Source organism: Neltuma alba, unplaced genomic scaffold (genome assembly GCF_004799145.2).
Source record: "Neltuma alba isolate B1F8T4 unplaced genomic scaffold, ASM479914v2 tig00002706_pilon, whole genome shotgun sequence".
NCBI lineage: Eukaryota > Viridiplantae > Streptophyta > Magnoliopsida > Fabales > Fabaceae > Neltuma > Neltuma alba.
Window position 1 is genome coordinate 1 of NW_021632977.1, and position 25,762 is coordinate 25,762.

At 33.2% G+C, this 25,762-nt stretch overlaps 1 protein-coding gene across 1 annotated transcript; it reads left to right on the plus strand.

Annotated features, from left to right (window-relative positions):
- The first annotated feature begins 15,819 nt into the window (after nt 1–15,819).
- Nucleotides 15,820–20,413, plus strand: LOC114735711 (uncharacterized). Its single transcript, XM_028923434.1, has 3 exons — nt 15,820–16,073; nt 17,144–18,986; nt 19,934–20,413. The coding sequence occupies exons 1-3, from the start codon at nt 16,015–16,017 to the stop codon at nt 20,411–20,413; spliced, it is 2,382 nt and encodes a 793-aa protein (XP_028779267.1). The 5' UTR covers nt 15,820–16,014.
- The last annotated feature ends 5,349 nt before the right edge of the window (nt 20,414–25,762 follow it).

A 25,762-nucleotide genomic window follows, 5' to 3' on the forward strand; every position in this document is an offset into this window, starting at 1 on the left:
AAATAAAATAATTAATTACAGTCAATGACTAGTTGTCCTAGCAACAAGGTTATACACCACCTTGAATAAGATTTCGGGTTTAAGTCCAACTTTAACATGTGTTGAGTGCGTGTAAAATTGTGAAATTGTACTGGATAAAAAAAATTAATTTCACATAATATTCTGTAAAAAAAAGAAAATAAAATATTTATATTATCTGTTTTTCAAATAAGATTGGGGGGTGTTAATCCTTTTTCTCTGCCACTCTCTCGCTAAAGCTAAGAATCTCAAGTCACATCAGCATATATGCAATTGAAACCGCCGCATTAATATACACCAACACCTCATATTCGAATAAAACTAATTATGCTTTCTGATTCACAACGTAACTCACCAAACATGTAAACCACATTAATCAAAACATTATATTTATCTTTATAATTATGTACTACCTCCGGTCCTTATATAAGATCTTATTTAACTTTTATTTTGATTCTAAATATAAGACCCTAATATATTTTGTTTCTCATATTTATGTATTTTTTTTCACGATAGTCCTTCTAAAAATAATAGTTCTAGTCAATACACTTGATTAGTAAGGATATTTTAGGAAAGACAATATATATTTATTACAAATAACTAACTTAACTTCTTTTTTTAATCTCTTCAAATTAGTCAACTAATTTTTATAAATAGGACCGGAGGTAGTATATAATAAGAACATAGAACTAGCATATTTAGTAGTTTCTTTAATTTCTTCCATTTAATAGAGTCTTACCGTAATTAATTCATGATCATTAAATAAAATACAAAATAGAAAGGGTACATTGATTATACCTGTAACATATTCCTCTATATTCTTTTGTACGTATTTTAGGATAAAATAAGAGTCTAATGACAATATTTTTATAATGAACCCAAGGGAATAGTCACTAAAAATTAACGAGCAATACACCATATATATGTAAAATCGTGAAACAAAAGTACAAGCCTGCTCGGTTGGCAGGTTTATATTTGTATCCCACTTTTAAAAATTCACGAGTTGTTGTCAGCATGCGCTTCGTACGGGCCTATGCTTTTGTTTAATTGACCCTTTTTTATTTTGTTTTGTTTTTTTTTTTAAAGTGGTCTTCGTCCTAATTAAATATCAGTTTACAGCAGGCCATGTGTTCTCTCGTAAACACAAATTGTTTGTTTGTTTCTTGGTTCCTGACAGACCTTTTAAATGCATAGAACCGTAAATAGTAACTCAAAATTTTATTATTATCTCGCTCCTAAATATAAAAATTAATTAAAAATCAGATTTAATTTTAAATATAAAATTTAAATTCATTTTATTATCTAAATTTATAATTTAATTTATTTTTAAAGTATTATCATTGATTACATATATTGAGAAATTTTTATCTAGAGGTAGTTACAATTAAAATGAGTATCTTAACAAAATCAATTCATATTTATTACAAATAACTAATTTGATTAATTTTTTTAATCTATACAAATTAGTTAAATAGTTCTTATATTAAGAATTAGAGATAATAATAAACAAAAGCTAAGTAAAGAAATATATTGCACAATAATGCTTGCATTTAACTCAAATCTTGGGAGGTGCGTGGGAATTCTCATAATCACTTAAAAAAAGTGTTTTCATGCAAATTAAGACAAAACTCTTCTCATATATTTATCTCAAACTTCGTAAAATCACTTCTGAAAAATTATTCCAAATACTCCCTAAACTATTTCCACCAACCACCTTTCATATACTCTTTCTTAGAAATCTTGCTATTGTTTACTACTATTTTATGGATTATTCTTTTCTTACAAATCTTGCTATGTATGTGGAACATGCTTCATGTCTAGATACATTATGAACCTTGTTTTTTTTATTAAGGTTTAATAAATGGGTTGGATGTTATGATCTCACGAAAGTGAGGATAGACCTTATAATAAGATATTTACATATTAACTACCCACAAAGTTCTCATAACACAAATGTATTTTCTTTTTCTTTTTCTTTTTTTTTTTTTTTAACAATCAAAGTATCATTAAGCCACTTTAGATTTGAAACTATTCTCTATTAGATCAAAAGCATTAAGGTTAAAATCCTCCCAACAAATGTGTTTTTGAAAATTTTGAACTTGTGTTCTTCTCCTCATGGGATGAAACTGCTTATCATCTCAACCAACAACTTATTTGTAACACAAATGGATCTTTAATTCATGTAAACTAAGAGGATATTGGCTTGGGGTGGGGGAGGGGGAGGCTAAACGGACAAACATAAAATGCATCCAGAATGTCATTATTAGGGGAAAAAACGAAGAAAGTTGGATAAATTAAATATCCTGCCCAAATGTAAAGTGAAGACAAGTGATGATTTCTAGGCCCAAATCACAATATGGGCTAGACAAAATGTGGGCCTCAATCCATTTAAGCCCACTACATTCTAACAGTCTTGATAAGAAAAGAAGCTCGCTAAGATTTATGCTTGATTTTTTAGTTTTTTTTTTTCCGGTCCAAATAAATGTTAGTTTGAATACAAACTTTTCCTTTAATGCAAGAGTGGTTAAATTAAAAGGATGCTTTACGTTTTGGCTCCGGCAAATAAAAATACTGGCTAATGACGATGATGACTAGAAATGCTTTCCCGTACGTTATATAGATTATGAGTTGGATTTAATCTTTATAATTTGAGGCTTATAAATAATGTAACCGGCCAATAAGTTGAATATTTTATAATCAATTAATATTGATAATAAAAATGATAATAAAATATTTCCATCGGAAAAATAATACTACATCCGTCCTTAATATAAAATTTAATTGATTAATTTAAATACGTTAAAAAAATTATTTAAGTTAATTATTTATAATAAATAGATGTTGTATTTCTTAAAACGTTATTGCTAATTATGTATATTAGTTAGAACTATTAGTTTAATGAAACATGTAATATATGTAACTATTACTAAGATTAACCTGAAAAAATAAATAAAAATAAAAGACAAAATGAATTCGATTTTATATTTAAAATCAAATTAAATATAAACTAATTTTTATATTAAAAATTAAAGGAACGAAGTAATACAAATTGGGCCTCTCAAAAGCATACAATACTTTCCCCTTGAGTTCTCAGTGGCCCAGAATTTAAACTTGGAATACGCAGTCCATGAACAAAACTCTGATCCAAAGATCGCATTCGTAATTTGAGCCTTTACAAATCATTCTGGGCTCCGTAGAAAATGTATCAACTGGATATCTCTTACATTAACCAACGGACTGGCTGGTCAAAAGAAGAAAAAACGCCAACAGGAGGAGTTAGTCATCTTGTAATAAAAACAATGTTAACTAATACCATTACCATCAGAATAATGCATTACTCAGATCAATTAAAAATATGTCAAAATAAAAATAAGTCATTTGGGAACCGAAGAAATAATTTTTAAAGGATTAAAATTATTATATGCGTGTAACAATATGAGAACAGAAAGTTATGGGAAAATTAAAAAAAAAACTCTTAAATTTCAAAATTCTAAATCAAAAATTACTATAAAAATGTGTTGTCATTTGCTTTTCAAGTATAATCAATTGTTATTAAAGTATAGTAAATAAGAATGATTTAAAATTTTAAAATTCAAGAGGAATTTTTTTGAAAATTTAATTAATTAGGAAAAAGCAGAATGATTGAACAAATGAGAATGAAGAAGAGTGCACTGGTGCGTGTTGGAAGCGGCATATGGAATAGACTGTTACTGACCATTACTTAACTAGGAAGCATTTTCTGAATTACAACTAATATTTTTAGAGAACTAAAAGTAGACTTTTAAAATGAAAGGCTGTATTAAAACGATACGAGGACTACTGACAAACTGTTAGTCGATATAATAAGTGATCTCATTAGGAAATAACACAAGTTCAAATCTCAAAAAGTATATTCATTGAGAGGGTTTTAATTTTAATGTTCGTAACGTGAAAGAGATTAATTGTAAACCTAAAATGATTTGAAGATATTCTAAGTTTGAAAAAACACAAGGACCGAAGTATCAACTAACTATGAATGGTTTGATTAGGAAAATCAAAACGATAGAAAATGAAAATAGCGCTTGGCTGTAGAGTGTAGGGTGTAGGGTGGTTGATAGGGGCAGTTTGTGATGATTACTTAACCTGGAAGGATCTTAAATATAAGCATTACGCTATTTCGCAAGGAAGTATTACTTGAAAAACAATGAAATCTTCCCCAGTTCATTAACCAGGATTTGAGTCTCATATATGCTATGCCACATATAAATGAGATAGGGACAAAAATATTCATAAAATAAGGTGTGATTTCGCCCGTCAGTTCTAAAAAGCAAAAAAAAAAAAGGCAAAAATCTCCTTTCTAAAACAAAGGCATATGTTGTCAAATGTTGGCTATGAATGTTGAAAACACAGAAATTTTATTTGGGGTGAATCATATATGAGGAAGTTGATGTGTTCAAATCTATCCTGACTAATGAAAACTCTAAGCACAATTTTACTTGTCACAGTTCATAACCAACAAAACACACTTCAATTTAGAACTCAGTAATTCCTGACTCACTTTAATTTCTTAACCTCTTCCTTTATACATCGACTCATTTGAGAGGCAAAAGAGAAACTCAAGGGAGGGGACGGGACAAACTTGTGACTAGAGAGAGGGTTGGAACTAAATAAAATATCTATGAATTGACCATGTGGCTGTGATGTGTGACAAAATAAACGAGTGCTTAAAGATTTTATGCATTTTCACATCTACATCTGCGGTTAAATAAAATTCCAATATTTCTAATATTCGCAGTCCACATTTGCCAGTGCATGTCTTTGTTCTGGATTGGCAATCTTCGCACTATTTTAAACTAGTGAAATTGCACCGTAACTAAAGATGCCAATTTGTACTGCTTTCCAAGAATTTGAGGCACAATTTTGCACCATACTTAAAGATGCCAACAGCTGTCACAAATTAATATGGGAAAATTTCACTGTAGGACCGCAGAAGACAATTAATATCAAAGAGCCCCCAAAACTTTCTGAAATCTCACTGTAGGACCAAGGGACCAATCTGATATTAATTTTTAGAGTGAGATTACAATAATACCCCTCCCTTTTATTTTATTAAAAAATAAATATTTACCGGAGTTACTGTTCCGGCCATCGGAAGTCGGAGGTCCGGCCACCGGCGCTCAGGTGGCTGCCGTCGGGGTCCGGTCACCGGTGGCCGGAACAGTAACTCCGGCGGGACCTCCGGTGCCCGGAGTTTTTTTGTTTAAAACAAAGTGGCCAAGAGAGGGTTTGAACCCAGGACCCCTTGGCACACCAAAAGACTTGTAACCACCAAGCCAAGCAACCCATTCAATCATAAAATGCAAATAAAACTATATATAACAAAATAAACGCAACAGTCCAAATGTAAGTGAACAAGTGAAATTAGACGATTTACAAGTGGAATTCAGAAATTTACAACAAAAATTAGGCAATTTACAAATAACATAATAGAAGTCATAACCCCAAATGCAAGTGTTTAAGTGCAAATGAGCAAGTGAAATTTGAAGATTTACAATAAAATTTTATGGATTTACAACCCAAATTTGGCAAACACAAGAGAATTCACAACCCAAAATGTAAGTGTTTGAGTGTAAGTGAACAAGTGAAATTAGACGATTTACAAGTGTGATTCAGCAATTTACAACAAAAATTAGACAATTTACAAATAACATAATAGAAGTCATAACCCCAAATGCAAGTGTTTAAGTGCAAATGAGCAAGTGAAATTTAAAGATTTACAATAAAATTTATGGATTTACAACCCAAATTTGGTAAACACAAGAGAATTCACAACCCAAAATGTAAGTGTTTGAGTGTAAGTGAACAAGTGAAATTAGACGATTTACAAGTGGAATTCAACAATTTATAACAAAAATTAGACAATTTACAAATAACATAATGGAACTCACAATCCCAAATACAAGTGTTTAAGTGTAAATGAGCAGATAAAATTTGAAGATTTACAACAAAAGTTTATATATTTGCAAGTGAAATTCAACAATTTTACTTGCTCATTTGCACTTAAACATTTGCATTTGGGGTTATAACTTCTATTATGTTATTTGTAAATTGCCTAATTTTTGTTGTAAATTGCTGAATTCCACTTGTAAATCGTCTAATTTCACTTGTTCACTTACACTCAAACACTTACATTTTGGGTTGTGAATTCTCTTGTGTTAGCCAAATTTGGGTTGTAAATCCATAAAATTTTATTGTAAATCTTTAAATTTCACTTGCTCATTTGCACTTAAATACTTGCATTTTGGGGTTATGACTTCTATTATGTTATTTGTAAATTGTCTAATTTTTGTTGTAAATTGCTGAATCACACTTGTAAATCGTCTAATTTCACTTGTTCACTTACACTCAAACACTTACATTTTGGGTTGTGAATTCTCTTGTGTTTGCCAAATTTGGGTTGTAAATCCATAAAATTTTATTGTAAATCTTTAAATTTCACTTGCTCATTTGCACTTAAACACTTGCATTTGGGGTTATGACTTCTATTATGTTATTTGTAAATTGTCTAATTTTTGTTGTAAATTGCTGAATCACACTTGTAAATCGTCTAATTTCACTTGTTCACTTACACTCAAACACTTACATTTTGGGTTGTGAATTCTCTTGTGTTTGCCAAATTTGGGTTGTAAATCCATAAAATTTTATTGTAAATCTTCAAATTTCACTTGCTCATTTGCACTTAAACACTTGCATTTGGGGTTATGACTTCTATTATGTTATTTGTAAATTGCCTAATTTTTGTTGTAAATTTCTGAATTCCACTTGTAAATCGTCTAATTTCACTTGTTCACTTACATTTGGACTGTTGCGTTTATTTTGTTATATATAGTTTTATTTGCATTTTATAATTGAATGGGTTGCTTGGCTTGGTGGTTACAAGTCTTTTAGTGTGCCAAGGGGTCCTGGGTTCAAACCTTCCCTTGGCCATTTTGTTTTAAACAAAAAAAACTCCGGCCACCGGAGGTCCCGCCGAAGTTACTGTTCTGGCCACCGATGACCGAACCCCGACGGCAGCCACCTGAGCGCCGGTGGCCGGAACAGTAACTCCGGTAAATATTTATTTTTTAATAAAATAAAAAGGGAGGGATATTATTGTAATCTCACTCTAAAAATTAATATCAGATTGGTCCCTTGGTCCTGCAGTGAGGTTTCAGAAAGTTTTGGAGGCTCTTTGAAATTATTTGTCTTCTGCAGTCCTACAGTGAAATTTCTCCAATTAATATTTCCCTAGTATTGTTGCATCTTTACTTTTTTATTATCATTATTTAAGGGCACCAACTGAGAAATGGACGGGGAAAACAATATATATAAAACATAAATGATAATAATGCATACGTATAGTGATATTATCCGTTTATCATGCGTCGCTGTGATGTTACGGAAGGAGTGGTCAAATAATGAACTTAAGGATATACTGTATATCTTAATTGATGTCACTCATTTGAAACAAGGTCTTCAGCAGAAAGCATTAAAGAATGAGAGGTAGAAATTGGTGATTGAGATTGAGAAAAATTATAGAAGAGTGTTTAGTATAGGAGATTGTTTGTTAAATAAGATAATATGTGAGAAGAGTTATATCTCGGTTTCTGTCAAATATGCTTATGAGTGATTTCAAATACTAATCCAAATACAACAGTAAATGGGGTTGAGTAATACTATCTCCTCTCATGATATTTTTTAATCTTACTTGTACGAGTTTACCCAATCCTAAGGTAAAAGTAATCCTTTGTACCAAACATTTTTTTAATAAATTTTTTCAATTTTAATTCCAATTTTTACCCTTAATTTTCAATTAGCAACCTAAAATGTAATATTTATTTATTTTTATCAGCAAAATAGCAGTAGTAAGTGAGAGTAAATAAATCATAACTACTCACGTAACTGCTAAGACCTATGAATATAGAGTAATTTTGGGCATCAGGCCATTTAGTTCTTATTTGTCCCTTTCGCTCCTTTATCATCTCTGTCTCCATTAAATTGCAGTTTCTAAAGTTAAGCCGTCTTTTCCGGCCCTCTGGGTTCTATGCCTTGACGCCAGAACCATCCGAGGAGCTTAGGAAAAACTGTTTCTGCGCTCTCAAATTCATTCGTAAGATCTGTCCGCCAGTGATAAAAAATTCAGAAACTGATCATTTTTAATAATCCAGGAAAACAAAAATAGAACTTTGATATATATATATATCTTTGAACATAATAATAAAAATTACTTAGTTGCTTCTAGTTAGACTAATTCAAACTATATATAGATATTACCAGTCGAGTGGAGAGAACCAGAGAAGATCGCGACTAGCGATGAGGAAGAGCTTTTTCATTGTTTGAATTTGACTTTTTTGATTTGTAACTTTTGGCGATTATGTTCATAACTGAAACCTGAAAGTGGTGAATTAGGTTAAAATTAGATCAAATCACAGTCACGTCACCGCAGACATACACTATAGTCACCAGCCACGACTAGGGACTCTTCCAGTGGAGCCGTTAGATGCAGACACATATTAATATTTTTTTACTCTCAATGAGTTGGATATTTCCATAAATCCATATCTATATTATTACAATACTACTTTACTTTCTGTTCTTAATATATGATATTATTTAATTTTTATTTTATTCTAAATATAAAACATCAATCTATTTTATTTTTTATATTTATTTATTTTTTTAAGATAGTCTTTCTAATAATGATAGTTCTAATTAACAAAATTGATTAGTAAGGATATTTTAGAAAAGACAATACCTATTTATTATGAATAACTAATTTAATATTTTTTTTAACCTGTTCAAATTAGTCAACTAGTTCTTATATTTAGGATCGGAAGGAATATTTCATAATTCAATTCACTGGTCATTCTCGTTCCTACGTTAACATGACGCAGTCCTACGCGGCTGCGCCTTTACATTTTCTTCACAAAATTACATTAAGCATTCTGAGTGATTTGACACGGTTTTGTTTTAATAATTACGAGGGCATATATTGATAAAATTAAGGTTTTTAAACAACAGAAAAATACACATAATTTAAAAAATTGAGACATAATAATAATTTTGCAGTAATCGTAAACTGTGATTTGTATTAAACTTATTTTTCTAAGAAAAAAACTTAAGCACAGAAAACTTATACTTAAGAAAATTTTTCAATCAATTTAAAATAAGTATATCTTTCACCAATTAATTTTTTATGACTAAATTTTGTTATTAATATTTTTAATTTATGTGTGAAATTAAAAGTACTTATTTGGATTTGTTTGGAAATGAGTAAGGTATGCAAGACGAAGTTACACATTTTCAATCTAGTGGAATAATTAATTATTTTCAAAACTATATTTATTCCACTTCAGCAGAGTGAGACACGTAATATAGACAATGATCCCCAGTCGGCGGGGATGAGGCTGAGGTGAACAAATATTCGCGGCAGGCGGCAGGCGGCGGCGCCATCCAGAGACACGGGGGCCTATCGTCCCGCTGGGTTACGCAACCAATGAAAGAATTTGGAAGCCTGACTGATAGGGACAGCGACAGCGTCTCCAGCACGCCGTTTGGGGTGGAAACTTGAAACGCCGCTATATTTCCCGAAAGATAGTCCAGTTCAATAATGATTTATAAAATATAAAATAAATAAATAAAAAGAGTTTTGACTCAATTTATATAGAACATGTTTAATGGAAATTTCTATGGCTATCCAGACACAGTGTCGTTTACGTTTACCCCCAAACGTAAATTAAACGCCATATTTTCGCAGCCAATAATACAATAGTAGTACTACTATATTGTCAATTTCAACGCGTATGTGGATGATGAACAGGATAAATCTGGAAAGGCAAGGGAGTGCGTACAAATATGAATTAATATCCAAACAAACATCAAGCGTCGCTTTCTTTCCTGACCCTACTGCAAATTGAATATTAACAAACATTATTGTTGGACCCGTCTGCTTCGACCTCTCTGGAAAATAATTACTACCTCCGATCCTAATTATAAAACCCAATTAACTTATTTGAGGAGATTAAAGAAGTAAGTTAAGTTAGTTATTTATAATAAATAAGTGTTGTCATTCCTAAAATATCCTTGTTAATTAAGTGTATTGGCTAGAACTATCATTATTAGAAGGATTATTTTGAAAAAAATACATAAATATGAGAGACAAAATAGATTGGGGTCTTATAATTAGGACCAAACAAAAAATCAAATGGGGTCTTATAATAAGGACCATAGAGGTAGTAATTTGATTCAAATTAAAACTCACTTCTGTTATTGTTCAATACGCAAGAATAACGAGTGTTCCCAATTGTAACATTCTGCCATTTTTCCATCTCCTCGTTTGCTTGGTAAGTTTTTTTTTTTTTTTGGATAATTAAAACCAAGCTTAGATTCGGTATATCCAGTGGTACGGTGACTCGCAACGTTATTTATTTGGCTTACGACTGACAAGATGCATAATCTTGCCTTTTATGCCAAAAAGATTGTGTTTCTTCTCCTTTTTTTTTTTAGAATAAACCTTTCAATCTTTATAATTATATGAGAATTAGATAATTAATTTAAGATATTAAAAAATTTGGCTAAAACATATATTTGGTTTTTTAACTTCACCTAAGGTTTCAGTTTGGTCCCTTAACTTTTAAAAGTATATCTTTTAATCCCAAAATTATTAGTTTTAAATAATGATTTTTTATAACAATAATTATTTTAAATATTAAATTTGATATGTTTGCATTTATTAATGTTTTATTAGCATTTAAGAGCTCAATATCATTATTTTTGTTAATAATTTTATGATTAGAGGACTAAAAGTTTACTTTTTAAAGTTAATGGACCAAAATAAAACCTTGTGTAAAATTAAAGGGCTAAAAATATACTTTAGCATAAAAAAATTAGTTAAATTGAAGACCTCTTATATTTATAATTAATAGAAATATTTTGAAAAAAATTATGAATTTAAAAAATAAATTAAATTAAATTATTATATTTAAATCTGACAATATCTTTTTGAACTGATATACTTAAGATGAGAAGTCTGAACTTAATTTTAGTTTGAAAACATATAGTTGAACACAGTAAGTTCAACTTTAATTACACAACCGCATTATTGTCTTATGTCATACAATATGTCGTGTCTGGCTACGGGTCCGTCCTCATAAAACAGGGCTAGGACGCATTGTTGGAAGCTTGGAGCAAACCAAGTCAAGTGGAGTATAATATACGCGCGCACACGCTCTTAATACAAAAAATTAAATAACTAATTTATAAAAATTAAAAAAAATTAATTAACTTAAATATTTATAATAAATGAGTCTTATCTTTTTTAAAATATTCTGGTTTATCATATGTATTATAATGACAATATTTCAGGCTAAAGTATATATTTTGTTTTTTAACTCTATATAAGGTTTTAATTTGGTCCATTAACTTTAAAAAGTATACTTTTAGTCATTTAATCTCAAAATTATTAGTTTTAAATGAGGATTTTTTTGTAACAATCATAGTTATTTTAAAAATTAAACTTAATATTATAGCATTTAGTAATATTTTATTAATATTTAAGAGCTTAATATCATTATTTTTTATTAATGGTTTTAGGGTTAGAGAACTAAAAATTTATTTTATAAAGTTAAGGGACCAAAATGAAAACTTATGCGAAGTTAAAAAACCAAAAATATACTTTAGCCCCATATTTTGATATGTGTAATCATTATGAGAATTATTTTTTAAAAAATAATTAAACATAAAAGACAAAGTAGATTTGATCGTGTATTTAGATTAAATTAAATCTTTAACTAACTTTTATATCTATCATCAGAGGTATCGTGTGTGAAGGTATATACTATGTTCCTAATCATTTGACTACTTAGGACATAAGATCGCTCATTTTTCCTTCCTTTCAAATTGAAAAACCAAAATGCAGGTATGCAGATGAGAACAAGAAGAAAACGCAAACACATGGGCTGGCTAAAATAATTTGGGGCATGGTTGGTAGGTAGTTCGGTCAAGACAGTTTTTTAACAATTTCATTTCGGATTTTTTTCAAAATAAATTATATGAAAATGTACGAAATTGGTAATTTGGCCACCTTATTTGAAAAATGGTTTAGAATGTGCATTTTTTTAAGTATCTTATTTCTCTTATTCAATGTGATGATATATATATATATATATTAATCGGGTATGACACACGAATTGACTCCCTTGACTTTTTATAATTTTTGAATATCTGTTCATAAAATAACAACGGATATTGAGCACAGTCAAAATTGCCTTTGATGAAAAATGGTTTAGAATTTTTCTTTCAAGGTGATTAAAGGATTTGACTCTTGGATTAAAAAAGCCCCAGCTTCTGTGCTTACATATTGACAAATTTTAAGTAAGAAATAATAGTCACTCATTTAGATGGATTAGTCATTTGCTAGTCAATTATTACTCTTCCAGTCCTTAATATAAGACTTATTTAACTAATTTAATTAGATTAAAGAAGTTAGGTAAGTTGGTTAATTATAAAAAATATGATATGTTTTTTTTCTAAAACATCATAATCATCTTTCTTAATATTCTTTCTCTTTTTTTTATTTAATTATGGTTGAGGGAGTATCAATAAAGGTAATTTAGGAAAAACTGATAAATATGAAAAATAGATCTTATATTTATGACATAAATCAACTCAACAATTAGGTCTTATATTAAAAATTGGAGGAGTATTATTTATTATACTGTCCTTGTCATTTAACTTGTAATTGAATCAGTGGGTACTTGTGAAAATAGTGGCCACTCAGTTAATTGTTCCTATATATCATTTGTGATTAAACTTGTGATTGAACCGAACAGCATTTGTGAAAATAGGGATCACTTATTCAAATAATTGCACGATCATTTGCTAATTCAATTAGATGCTATTCGCTATGCTATTCTAATTATTCATGAGTACGTTTTTCACTATATTGCTTGTGTTCTTCCTAGAGTACAAGATTCAACTTAACTAGGAATGATACACATTGATGTGGCATCTTACAGTAAGATTTCTTAAATGGCGTTTTTTTTTGTGGGTTAGAAGTTGATCATTTTTCTTGATTTATAGGCTCCAAGGCTTAAAACCTATTATCTCCGATTTTAATTATAAGATTTTATTTATAATCTATAAACGAGGTCTTATAATTAGAACCAGAAGTAGTATTATATTTCATCGGTTCTTCTTAGGGAAAATCACCTAACGGGTCCATATGACAAGCATTTGCAAAGTAAAACTAATAAAACATTCCATAAAAAAATGAAGGGAAAAAGCAATCGTTAGCTTTCAATGTATAGCATCTCTTTGCCTAAAATCATCTTCAAAGTAACTCCTAGCTAGGATGTATCCCCAATAATGGTGGCATATATAGCGACTAAGACAAGCATACATATAATTCAAGATCTTTCTATAAAAATTGACACCATGTGATGTAACTACGTGTCTTGGATTTACAAAATTTGCACTAGCTAGCTTTTCCTAGTTGCGTGATCTTGGCCAACTTTATCTCTTGTTGAAGTATAAGTGCATTTTCATGTTGTATTGTCGTGTTAACACTGTGTTTTCTTTCCCATTTGAAAGGGACGTTGGCCTTTTGGATTGATTCCTCTTAAAAGATCAAACGAAGGAACTATGATAAATCCACAATTCGTCCAAAACCAAGCCAAAATAAGCCCAGCTTATGCACATTTTTATATTAAGTATTTAATTATGCAAATAAGTCCAATTGTGCTTAACATAAAAGTGTGCAAATATCATGAGCTTTTAAAATTTGACATCTTGATACAACTAAGGTGTCAAGTGTTAAAAATAATAACCATAATACACAAAATGTACATACTTTTTGCATCTATTGTGAGATTCGAACTTACACCCTTTTTATTATAAGGCATGCAAATGCAAATATGTGATTGTGACATGTGGATAACTGACACCTTCTACGTTTGCCACGCGGCTTCAATTGTAATTGTAATTTTTTTGAAAAAAAACTTGAATAGCTGTATCTGAGCTAATTATAAGTGAGTAGTGAGGAAAATCATAACCGCGGGCATCGATTGCATTAAATGCTCCCCCAATAAATATACACTAAAACAATACTTACATTAAGTTTCTAATATTTATTGTGTCAAGTTTTTTTAATTACACATGACCATGTGTCATATTTTTAAAATATAAGCATTTAATAACATTTAATTATAAATGTATATGAAACCAAAAAAAAGGTGCATATAATCATGTGTGATTAAAGAATTTGATAGAATAGATATAAGCAACTTGAAGTAAGTTTTTTTTTTAAAAATAAATGATTAAATTATAATCATAACTTTAAAAAAAATAGTAAAGCATATATAATACTATCTCCGGTTATATTTATAAAACCTCATTTATAAATTACAAATAAATCTTATAATTTTGACAGGAGATAATATATTAATAAAAATGACGAGTTATATTTGACCGCATGAAAGAACCCACTGAAGATAAAAAAGTGATTTTTCGAAATCTTAAATAATAATGAAGATTATAAACTTTCAAATCATTTAAAAGACATCTATATTATCAAACAGTTGAAAAAGACACAAAGCTCAGCAGCCACGCGAAACACATTTGATTTTGTGTCATTGATATAGCAAAGTAACATCAGACCCAAAAAAAAGAAAGAGCATATAGCAAAGTAACATGTAGTTTAAGTATTTTAATTTAGAGCATCATCTTGGAAAAGTCGAGGAGCCGCTCTTCCTAGTTTCTCGTCCACCTTTCGGTCAAATGACCTTACCACCCTTCTCCCAAAACAAAAATCAGAGAAGAATGAGAAGGATAGTAAGGGTGTGTTTGGTTGGAGGGAGGGGAAGGGAGGGGAAGGGAAATGAGCCCCTCCCCTCATTTGGTTGAAAATTTTGGAGGGGAGGGAAGCTAAAATGTCCCCTCCCCTCCCCTCCCTCCTCCCATTTTGGCTCCCCTCCAAATTAGGGGTTTTTGGAGGGGAGCCAAAATTTTAGACTATTATGCCTTTATGATTTTTTTAATATTCCACTTCTATCCATAAAATATATTATTATAATATTTATTTTAAATAAAAAATATATTATCCTAAATAAAAAAAATTAAAAATATATACATTATTATAATTAAAAATATATTATAAAAATTATTTAAAAATAAAAAATTATTTAAATAAAAATTATAATATTATAAAATTAATTGTTTTTTATAAATATATTATTTATTAAATATATTTTAAAGCTGGAAAAAAAGATAGCCTAAAGAAAATAAAATTTCATTTTTCTTAGAGCATATAAAATTTGTTAATTTGATTATTTTAAATATATTATTATATTAATTAGAATAAAAAATTATTATACCAATTTTTTAATACACATATTAACATGATAAGACTGAATTTTTATTAAATTATATAATTTAAATTAAGATGTAAATTAATTTATATAATATATCAATAAAAAACATAAACTAATATGTAAGGATAAAATGGTAAATTGATTATTACTATCCCTCTCCTCCCCTCCTTGAACCAAACAAGGGATCATTAAATACCCTCCCCTCCCTTCCTTTTTAATCAAACCAAACAAGGTGAGGACGAAACCTCCCCTCCCCTACCCCTTCCTCCCCTCCCCCCCCCTCCTCCCCTCAAACCAAACAGGCCCTAATAGTACTAGCCACCAGGTAGTCAGGTCCCATCCTTTCCTGACCTCAGCCATAACCCTAAACCTGGACCCTTACAATGGCTCAACCCATTTCCTTTACCAGCGGAAACTAAGCTTGCGACGTCGTTTCCGCCCTGGGACTGTAAATTCTGGCTCTTTTTACTCTGTTCTTTCCTGTCGTTGAGTTTCGCTGTTTCTCTGGGACCATTCATTCGCAGCTATGGGTGTGCTTGGGTTCTAAGCGCAGTCAGAGCAACCCAAAAATATTGGTCTTTCGTCTTATGGGTTGCTCTCTCTCTCTATCATGGAGCTCATAACCCTAATCATCAGGGCCTTCAAGCTACTCTGTATGCTCTTCCACCGGTATTCCCACCACTCTCCTCATTCCTAGTTACCTTCATCGTCAGCTTTGCTTTTTATGGCTTTAAAAAAATATGCTTTCAGTATCTTTGCTTTGTCTTCACATGTTCCTTGTCCATGGTTTCCTATATTGTGTAAATTTTCAATCTTTTTGCCATTTATTGGAAGTTGAGGACTTGTTTTTGTAATCAGGTTCCTATGACTTTTTTGTTTCTAGTTATAGCCTCCTCCTCCTCCTCTTCTTCTTCATTTTAGTTAAATCTTTACTATTTTTATTGAGACCGATGAAAGAAGGTATATGATTTTCCCCCGGATTGAACGTGTGGAGTGGGTTATTTTTATTTGGGTTAATCATTCGGGGGCGTTTGGAGTAGAGCGCTCTGTTTAAGGAAGCGATTGCAATTTCGCGAGTTCTTTTTCGTTGACTGAGTTATTGCGGTCTTATTGAGGGTTGGTTTTGTCATGTGGTGTGTCAATCCCTTAATTTTTTTTAAATTTGTGCTTAACGGTGCATATAAGTATTACTGTGGCTTCTAATTCGGGCATGCAAGCTTGATTCCTAGTTCATTGCTTCTAGATATTTTTCCTCTTTTCGGCTTTTTTATATGTTGTTTGATATCTAACGTTAAACACATGAAGTAAGTGTATAATTCAGTTATTTAGTTATTAATTTTTTTTTCAATGAATGCTCTAACTGCATCTGGCTAACTTTTGGTGGCATAATGTTCATGGGGCCTACTCCTCCTTCAAGCTTTCTATTGTTTACATTTGTTACATCTATCTATACTATGTGTTCTATACCATGTGTTGATAACTTTTAATTTCATTTCCCTTGTAATGTTTGTCTCTTAAACGCAATATTCCACCCGGTGTTTAACCGAAATGGATGCAAGGGGAAATAATTACCGCTAAAAATTTGGTTGCTTTATCTATTGTAATTTTACTCTCATTTTTTTTCCCTTTTTTATTTTCTCATTTGGACTTGGATTTTGGATACTATGCTGCAATTGTTCTGTAATGTTGCATCTGTAGAGTTTTAAAAAAAATCTTACATCTATTTGTGTTTCAAACAGGGGATTATCACACCCAGCCAAAACATTCTACTGTTTTGTGGTTCTGTTATGTTCCTTCTATTGCTTTGCTGATTATGGACCATACTGTGCGAATTGGATACAAAATCAGCCAGAATGTGATGCTTGTGTGTCATTTGGGGAAGGTTACAAGTTGGATTTTTCAGATAGCTTCGATAGTGACACTAATGTGGGCTATGGGGTTCCAACTGCCCACAATAGTATTGAAAGCATGTGCCGAAATACTCATACATTCTGCTTTCCTTCGACAATATCTGGATATTCAGACCAACAGAGAAGTCTGAAAGAAGCTTCTTTAGAAGATTCTAGTAGTAAGTACAATGGTCCATTTGGCGTAGAACTAACTCAAGATAGCCACCAGGCAAGTAACAGAAGTTGGTCATCTGACTATGGTATGTTTGAGCTACTTAACGGGGGAGTCGTTTCTTGCTCTTTGAACTCAAGAGAAGGAATTAATGATGCTCCATTATTTGAAACTGAGGGTGGTCATAAAGATGATCTTTCTTCCTGTGGAGGAGCTTTATTTTGGCAGAAGGCAATACCTTCCTCGCCAAAGAACTCCAAGATGGTTGAATCCAGTTTCTTCTCACCCAATGTAAGAATTGGCCCTACTGTGCTGGACTGGGGACAAAAGTACATGTATTCTGCTTCAGTGGCTTTCATAACTGTGGAAAATACATGCACTGACAGTGTATTACACCTTTATGAGCCCTTCAGTACTGACACACAGTTTTATCCTTGTAACTTCAGTGAAATTTCACTAGTTCCGGGTGAATCAGCTGTTATTTCTTTTGTTTTCTTCCCTAGATGCCTGGGCCTGTCTTCAGCTCACTTGATTTTGCAAACAAGTTATGGCGGATTCTTTGTGGAGGCTAAAGGGTATGCGACTGAATCTCCCTATGGTATTCAGCCCCTGCTAGGTCTGGAAATTTCCCCCGGTGGAATGTTGAGCAAGAATTTTTCGTTGTTCAACTCCTTTGATGAAACCATATATGTTGATGAAATAACTGCTTGGATTTCAGTTTCATTGGGGCATAATTCTGTTGAAACCGAAGCAATTTGTAGTATAAATAATATTCATGCTTTTGATAACCTACTCTTCCCGATTATTAAGGATCGATTGGTTGTGAAGAGTGGCCAAATTGATTCACCTGTCGTAGCAATTAGGCCCCATCGAAACTGGGAGGTTAGTCCACATAGCTCTGAAACTCTCCTAGAGATAGATATTTCTGTGGGAACGGAGGGAAAAGTATTTGGTGCATTTTGCCTGCATTTACTCAGATCTTCACAAGAACAGTCTGATACTATCATGGTTCCTATTGAGGCTGCAGTAGTTAGCAATTCTGCCCGTGACACTGTTGGTATACATATTTCAGCAAGTCTCGAGGCTCTAACTCCATGTGATGGTGGTGAAACTGTTATCATTATCTCCATAAGAAATGATGCCCCTTATCTTTCAAGCTTTGTTAAAATTGTAGAAGTTGCTGACTCTCAGATTTTTCACATCAAATATGTGGAAGGCTTGCTACTTTTCCCCAGCACAGTTACACAAGTTGCAATTATTTATTGTAGTCAGCTGCGCACCAAATTACTTGACTTGTCACCTGGAGAGTCTAACTTGCGAGATAACTGCAAGCTTCTCATTCTTACAAATGACTCAACTAGTACCCAAATTGAAATTCAGTGTGAGAACATACTACATATATGTTTTGGTGATCGCTGGCTTTCATCTATTGGATTAGAGCATGAGACTAAGTACATCGAATTGGGAGATCTAGGGGCAGGTTATGTGGCCAGAAGCATGGAAGTGCCACCACATGTTAAGGTATGCAGATTCTTTCTCCTTCCTATTTGGACACAATTGCTGATTCAACACTGAGATATATATTTAGAGTAGTGAGTCTCTTGAATGGAGAAATATATATGTAGATGTTTGTATGCATGTATGTATGCACACAAGTACATACGTATTATCTAAATATGGTAGCATGTTTGCTTCCATGCGCTGCATGAAATTTATAGTTGTTCCGATGGACATTCTTTCATAAAATATTAAGGTAGACAGTTACTGTTAATTGATGCTCCTTGAGCATTTCCTTTCGCGAGTTATTTGTCTCGCATGGATTTGGTGTTAGGAGCGTGCAAATGAATGGATGATTTTGTTCACTTCAGGCTAACAATGGATCTGTCCAGGGTCATTTTAAGAATCCAAGTCTTATTTTATTCGAGATCTAAGGTGCCAAGCCTGGAGATTTAAGATCGTGGATGATTTTTTTGGGATAAGACGCCACAGTAGTGCTCAAGGACCAAGATCCTGTGCAATTTTTGTATAATGATTGACAAATTTTATAAAGGCAAACCAGTGATAAAATGAATAGTCTTTACTATTACTCTACATTATTGTTTCCAATACAAATAAAAGTGGACATCTCTCTTAATACTGATGGCTTGAGTTTGGATGCTTTAAGCCCATAAATTATATAATAGGCAGAAATGTCCTCCAGGATCTTGTGGGCATCTGCTTCCAGATAGGCACTGATAATGCTTCTTGCGTTCTCTTGAGCACCCCCAGCCCAAAAAGAAAAAAGAATCCTTACTTTATTTGCCAATTTTAACCGCCTCATTGCCATACTGGTGTGCATGGAAAATATGCGCCAAGTCAAATCCTTACCACGTACTACTTAGGTTTAATTATTTTGCCTAAAGATATATTTAGTTTTACTCATTTTTCTCATCATAGAAACTAAAATTTTCTGTCATTTGCTTCTGCAGGATATAGGGACAGCAGATGTTGATGAATTAGTTCTTGGAAACTGGATGTCTCAAGGGAAAACAAGTGGCATGTCTGTGCTTGAAAACCTTGATGTGTTATTCCCAGTGATTCAAGTTGGAAGTTTTGTCCCCCAGTGGATCACTGTAAAAAACCCTAGTGAGCATCCAGTTGTAATGCAGCTTATCTTGAATGCTGGAGAAATAATTGATGAATGCAGGGGTCCAGATGGATTAGTAAGCCCATCTTCGTCTGGTAATTTGGTTTTAGATGAGTCCACAACTCCAACAAAGTATGGATTCTCAGTACCTGAGGCTGCAGTAACAAAGGCTTTTGTACACCCTTATGGTCGTGTATCTTTAGGGCCAATAATTTTTTACCCATCAGATAGATGTGGGTGGAGTGGTTCAGCATTGATAAGGAACAACCTTTCAGGCGTTGAGTGGTTATCTCTAAGGGATTTGGAGGGTCAGTTTCCCTAGTCATGCTTGAGAAGTCTGAGCCTGTTCAGAGTTTAAATTTTGATATTGAAATGGCCGGGCACCTCAATCTTTCTCTTCCATATGCCTTACTTCACGTTAAAGAGATGGCTTCAGCCTGTTCACATTCATTAGTGAAAGAGCTCTATGCCAAGAACACAGGAGACTTACCATTGGAGGTGTTAGGTATCAGAGTTTCTGGGAGGGAATGTGGATTGGATGGTTTTATGGTTCATTCTTGTAGAGGTTTTGTTTTGGAACCTGGGGAGTCAACGGAGCTTCTGATATCTTACCAAAGTGATTTTTCTGCAGCCATGGTGCATCGTGATCTTGAACTTGCCTTGGCTACTGGTATTTTTCTGTTACCCATGAAGGCAAGTTTCCCTCATGATATGCTGAGTAACTGCAAGAAATCCATGTTTTGGGTGCGAGTGAAAAAACTCTTTCTGGGATTCTTTCTCCTTACATCCTTACTTTATGTGGTATTCTGCATCATATTTCCTCAAACCACTGCACATGGCTCCTTGGACTTCATGTGTAAGGGTGATGACAATAACAATATTCCCACCACTGTGAAAAATGCTGGTAAAACCCTTCTGCATCATAATCAGAGAAAGAGTAGGTTATCGATGTGTGATAAGATGAATAATCTGTTATGCTCAGTTGGAAAAGACTCAAACTCACTTGGAATGTCTCAATATCAGACGCAAACTCTGAAAAACGGTAAACAGACCAGTCAATTGTTGGATGCTCCAAATGAAAGAAAATTGCCATCTACCATAACTCAGAGCTCTGACACAGCGGAAGCATTGCAACCCGGGAATAATCTCATGGTCAAAACTGGAAAAGAAAAGGGAAGGAGGAGGAAGAGGAAGAGTCTTTCTGCAAAACTAGCATCATTATCTGAAGTTTCAAGTAGTCACAGTGGGAATTCTACACCCTCTTCTCCTCTATCTCCAGTCATATCTGCAACATCTAAATGCAACTGGTCATTGTCTCCTGAGGCGGAGCAGCCCGAGTCTCGTTGTTCGATTACTCAAGAGGCTAACAATCATTCTGACAATGATCAAGCGCCTGTTTCTGCTATTAAGGTTCCGGTGAAGTGCCAGGGAAACATGTCTTCTCCTCAAGGGCTGCTGCATTCAACTTCAATAATAGCTGCTAATAAACCTGTTGAGATTCCTTCTGCTACTTTTCCCCTGCCTGCTGAACCTTCGTCCTCCTTGGCATCAACGCCAACTGTTCGTCCATATGCGCGAGCTCCGGGATCCAAACCTGAGAACGAAAAAACTGTCCAGGCACAAGAGACAGGGCATGCTGATGAGTATACATATGATATATGGGGGGACCATTTCTCTGGACTTCATCTGTTGGGTCCTTCATATGTTACTCCCATGAAGTCTAGTCCTGCGGAAAATAATTTCGACAGCTTTTTTGTCGAGGGTCCGCAAACCCTAAAGACCATTTACCAAGAAGGCTAAAAAAAAAAGTTATCTGATCTCCTCCCTCTGCTTCTAACCTCTATCTGCTTAGCCACACGCACAAACTAAAAGACTAGTCAATAAGCTTAATCTAGAAGTCATACATATATTTAGCATGAATTTCGGAACAAAATTAGCTAGACACAAATAACCTAATTTTGCAAGTGAGAAAAAAAAGGGGGGGGGGTCCAAAACCTATTAGGGGAATTAACGTGGTTGAGTTAATATTAGACTTGATGTTTCTGCCAACCCATGCACAGTAGATTTGGGCAGAATAAGTGACATTAAGCTGCTCAGATATTTTCCAAAGCCAAGAACAGCTGAGGGTTTCGTTAATTGGATTGAATGATAGGCATTTGGAAACGGAAGAAATTCATTATCATCCTATCTAATTGCTTCCCCAGGGGAATTTGTAGAAGTTAATGTTTAATGGTGTTATGGATGAAAGTCTTGTCATCCCATCTATTGACTCGCTCAATTTACGAATTGATCGTCTTGCTGCTTATGTGCCTGAACCTAGCAAAGACTTCGTGTGGTGACCTTTCTTCAAGACAATATCACATGCCCTCGCAGCTAAGGACCATCAAATGGGTATGCTTTTCTTTCTGGGCCTACGAACGCATGCGAAACCCTATTTCTTTAGTTCCGATTTTTTGTTTTTGGGTAGCCCCTTGGTTTGAAGGTTCTTTCCGATCATAGCCTGTTCTTTTGCCGGGCCTTCTGTTTTCTGATTACGTATTGATAGCCTGATGTGATTGCGAGCTTTCTAGAAACATTTTTATTTTATCAAAAAACATGAACTCAAGATGGCTGCCATAGACAAAGATAAGAGAAGTGTTTCTCACCACATGCAGAGGTTGATGGAGACTACAGAGAAACGAGCATGCGCATTTGTCCAGAAGCAGCCGGCAAGAACGGAGAGTCATATCAGAAACTTTGTAAATATTCAGGGACCATTTCTATTTTCCAATCAAAGCACAGCCAACTTGGCATTTCCTACCAGACGTTGACCTTATTGCAACCAAATATCAGAATCCAATATAACTGTACTATTCCACAAAAAAGGCCTTAACTTCTTTGTTGGTAAGCATACTAATAACTCCCAATGTTAGAGAGTAACTCTCTGCATGAGACAATTTAGTTCAACAGTTTGAGGCCATTGTTGGTTGTGTTAGATAAGGGGAAAGCTATAACTCAGTCTATTAGTCCATTCAGTTGGTCCTGCCTCCCGTTGGATCATTTGAAGTGGTCCTATTTGGAAGGGCCTTTATTTTATATATCAGCCTTCAGGACCATTTCTCAGTTCTCACAGCAAAGAAGGATCACGACTTCTCTCTCACTATCTAGTACTAGCATGATTTACTAGCTGTTTTACCCTTCCCAAGATCTACATTCACAATATATCCAGCGTAATTCAACGAAAACTTATCAGAAGCAGAAGCTGAGTTAATGTGGCTGGTAAGAGGTAAGGCATAGTGGGTGGCTTTGTTTTTTCTTTCACAGTTTGACAGATTTTAAGGGACCCCAGATTTATTCGGACCCAGAAAAGGGAAAAAGCTTGATAGTGAGTAGGGTTATGAAGAAACAAAGCTGAGTTGGGGGCTAAGATATTGAGCAGATCAGAGTGTGACCACACAGACCAAAGCTTCACAAAAGTTAAGTTGTGTGGTGTGACACGATGAGTGCTTTTAGGCTTTCAATTCATATTATTTGTGTTGCAAATGTGAAATAGCCAGGCTGATCAGGAAGACACGAACGTTGACATTTAGTCCTTATTCATAGTGCTTGATCTTTCTTTGGATCACTCAAAAAAGCCGAATATATAACAGTTTGTGTCGGCAAAGATCTAAATCAAAGCAGAGATCAGAGAGACACGAAAGTTGAAACCCACAACGATGACCGAAAAAACATGTGAGGATAGGGTCTTACATAATATGATTGATTCCCAGGAGCGAACAAAGTCTCTATCGGCTGGTCGTGGATTAAGAGTGTGTGATATTTTTCTTTGGCTATTGCGTTATCTAACAAGCAAATAGCATAGTGAAGATAAAGGAGTGTTCGATATTATAATTAAAATAGGAAAACAAATGTACGCTCGCATCCCAAAAAGTGATGAACCTATAAAGAAACGAATGGGTGTCATTGATTGAATTAACCCTTTTTGCATGTGATGGTCTGTGCTTTTGCCCTCTTCACCATTTCCACTTTATGCCTTTGGGATCATGAGCCCTGAATTCTATGGAGCTCATTCCTGGTAAAATTACATCTCACAACTCTAAATTTTAAAACGAAAAGATTCGTATTAAAAATTCTTCAAAAAAATATAATTTTTGAAAACAATCTAAATTATTACTACATTTGGTTCAAAATCCCTTCTACTAGGATTGATAAAATACTATCTTCGATCCTAATTATAAGAGCTAGTTGACTAATTTGAAGAAATTAATAAAACAAATTAAGTTAATTATTTGTAATAAATATGTATTGTTTTTCCTAAAATCTCTTTACTAATCAAGTGTATTGGCTAAAATTATTATCATTAGAAGGACTATCTTAGAAAAAAAAATACATAAATATGAGAGACAAAGTGGATTGGGGTCTTATATTTAGAATTAAAACAAAAGTCAAACAGGGTCTTATATTAAGGATCGGAGGTAGTACCATACATCAATCTCCTACTTGGATCAGAGGTACCAATTAAGCTATAAATTCTTGGGAACAAGAGAAATAAATTGTACTAATATATATTTAATGAAATATTTTTTAAATCAATTTATATATATTTTGATGTTTTGTAACATCAAGATTCTTAACATAAAATATTTTTAGTCACTTCGTCTACACTCCATCCATATATAATACAGGAGGGACCACCTGGCAAAACTCAAATCAAGTGATATGCCAAAAAAGGCATTGTTTGTGTTGAAAGTAAAATTGAGTTGTTCTTTACTTTTATTCATGAGGCATCTGTTACTTACCCGCATTACAATGCGAGGGCCTGTATTTCCTTCTTGACTATATATGCATATATTTTACCGCCGCGGTTTTGTTTGTACGGAGTCTGGTTGCAACATTCTTCCCTAATTGAATTGGGAATGGTTTTGACAACAAATGAAAACGATATACAGTCTTATCAGATGAATCCACTTGATATGAGGCGAATTGAATGCAGCAAAGGGGGCATTCTGATTTCTCAAATTGACCCGCTCTGATTTTGCTGCATCATCCTCCATTAATGTATGATGGCACTCCCTAGTGCATCCTGGCCCAGTCCTCTCTCTACACTATTTAATTGCCTACCTTTTCATCTGCAGAGTAGTTGGATGATTTTGCTTTATGAATTTGACACCCAAATATATGTATTAATCAACATTATCTTTGTATTTTAAAAAAATCAACATTATCTAATTCAGAACATTGCTTCCAATGAGGTTCTTGAAAATGGATGCAGGTTGGATGCTTGATGAAAGTTCCAGGTGAAATCATGGAATGATTCCAGTGGCGTGGCGCATGGCTGCAAATTTCACTTTCGCAGGCCCTTTTGGGTTCATGGAATGAATACATCAAAGATTGGATGTTCCTCACGGCACATACACCACATGTTAGTGTAACTTTATTACTGGAGTTATTAATTGAAGCTCTTTGTATTTTATATATTCTAACCATGATAATCATTAACAAATTAAAGCATCTGAGGCAAAAAAAAAAAAAAAACACAAATGAAAGCATCGATCTTTTGGATTTACTAAACCTTTTAATACCAGAGTCTAATCAATAATGCAGTGAAAATTAAATAGGGCTTGACTGTTCATATTTGCTCCATGTCTGTCTCTCCTTAATATATAAACAAGGCTTTTGCTCAAATATATAT

Bases quoted from the DNA above. Each gene is read 5' to 3' on its own strand.
- LOC114735711 (XM_028923434.1), top strand. From the start codon at position 16,015: ATGGAGCTCATAACCCTAATCATCAGGGCCTTCAAGCTACTCTGTATG. The intron at 16,074-17,143 runs GTATTCCCACCA...TGTTTCAAACAG, and splicing joins CTCTGTATGCTCTTCCACCG to GGGATTATCACACCCAGCCA. The intron at 18,987-19,933 runs GTATGCAGATTC...TTGCTTCTGCAG, and splicing joins AAGTGCCACCACATGTTAAG to GATATAGGGACAGCAGATGT.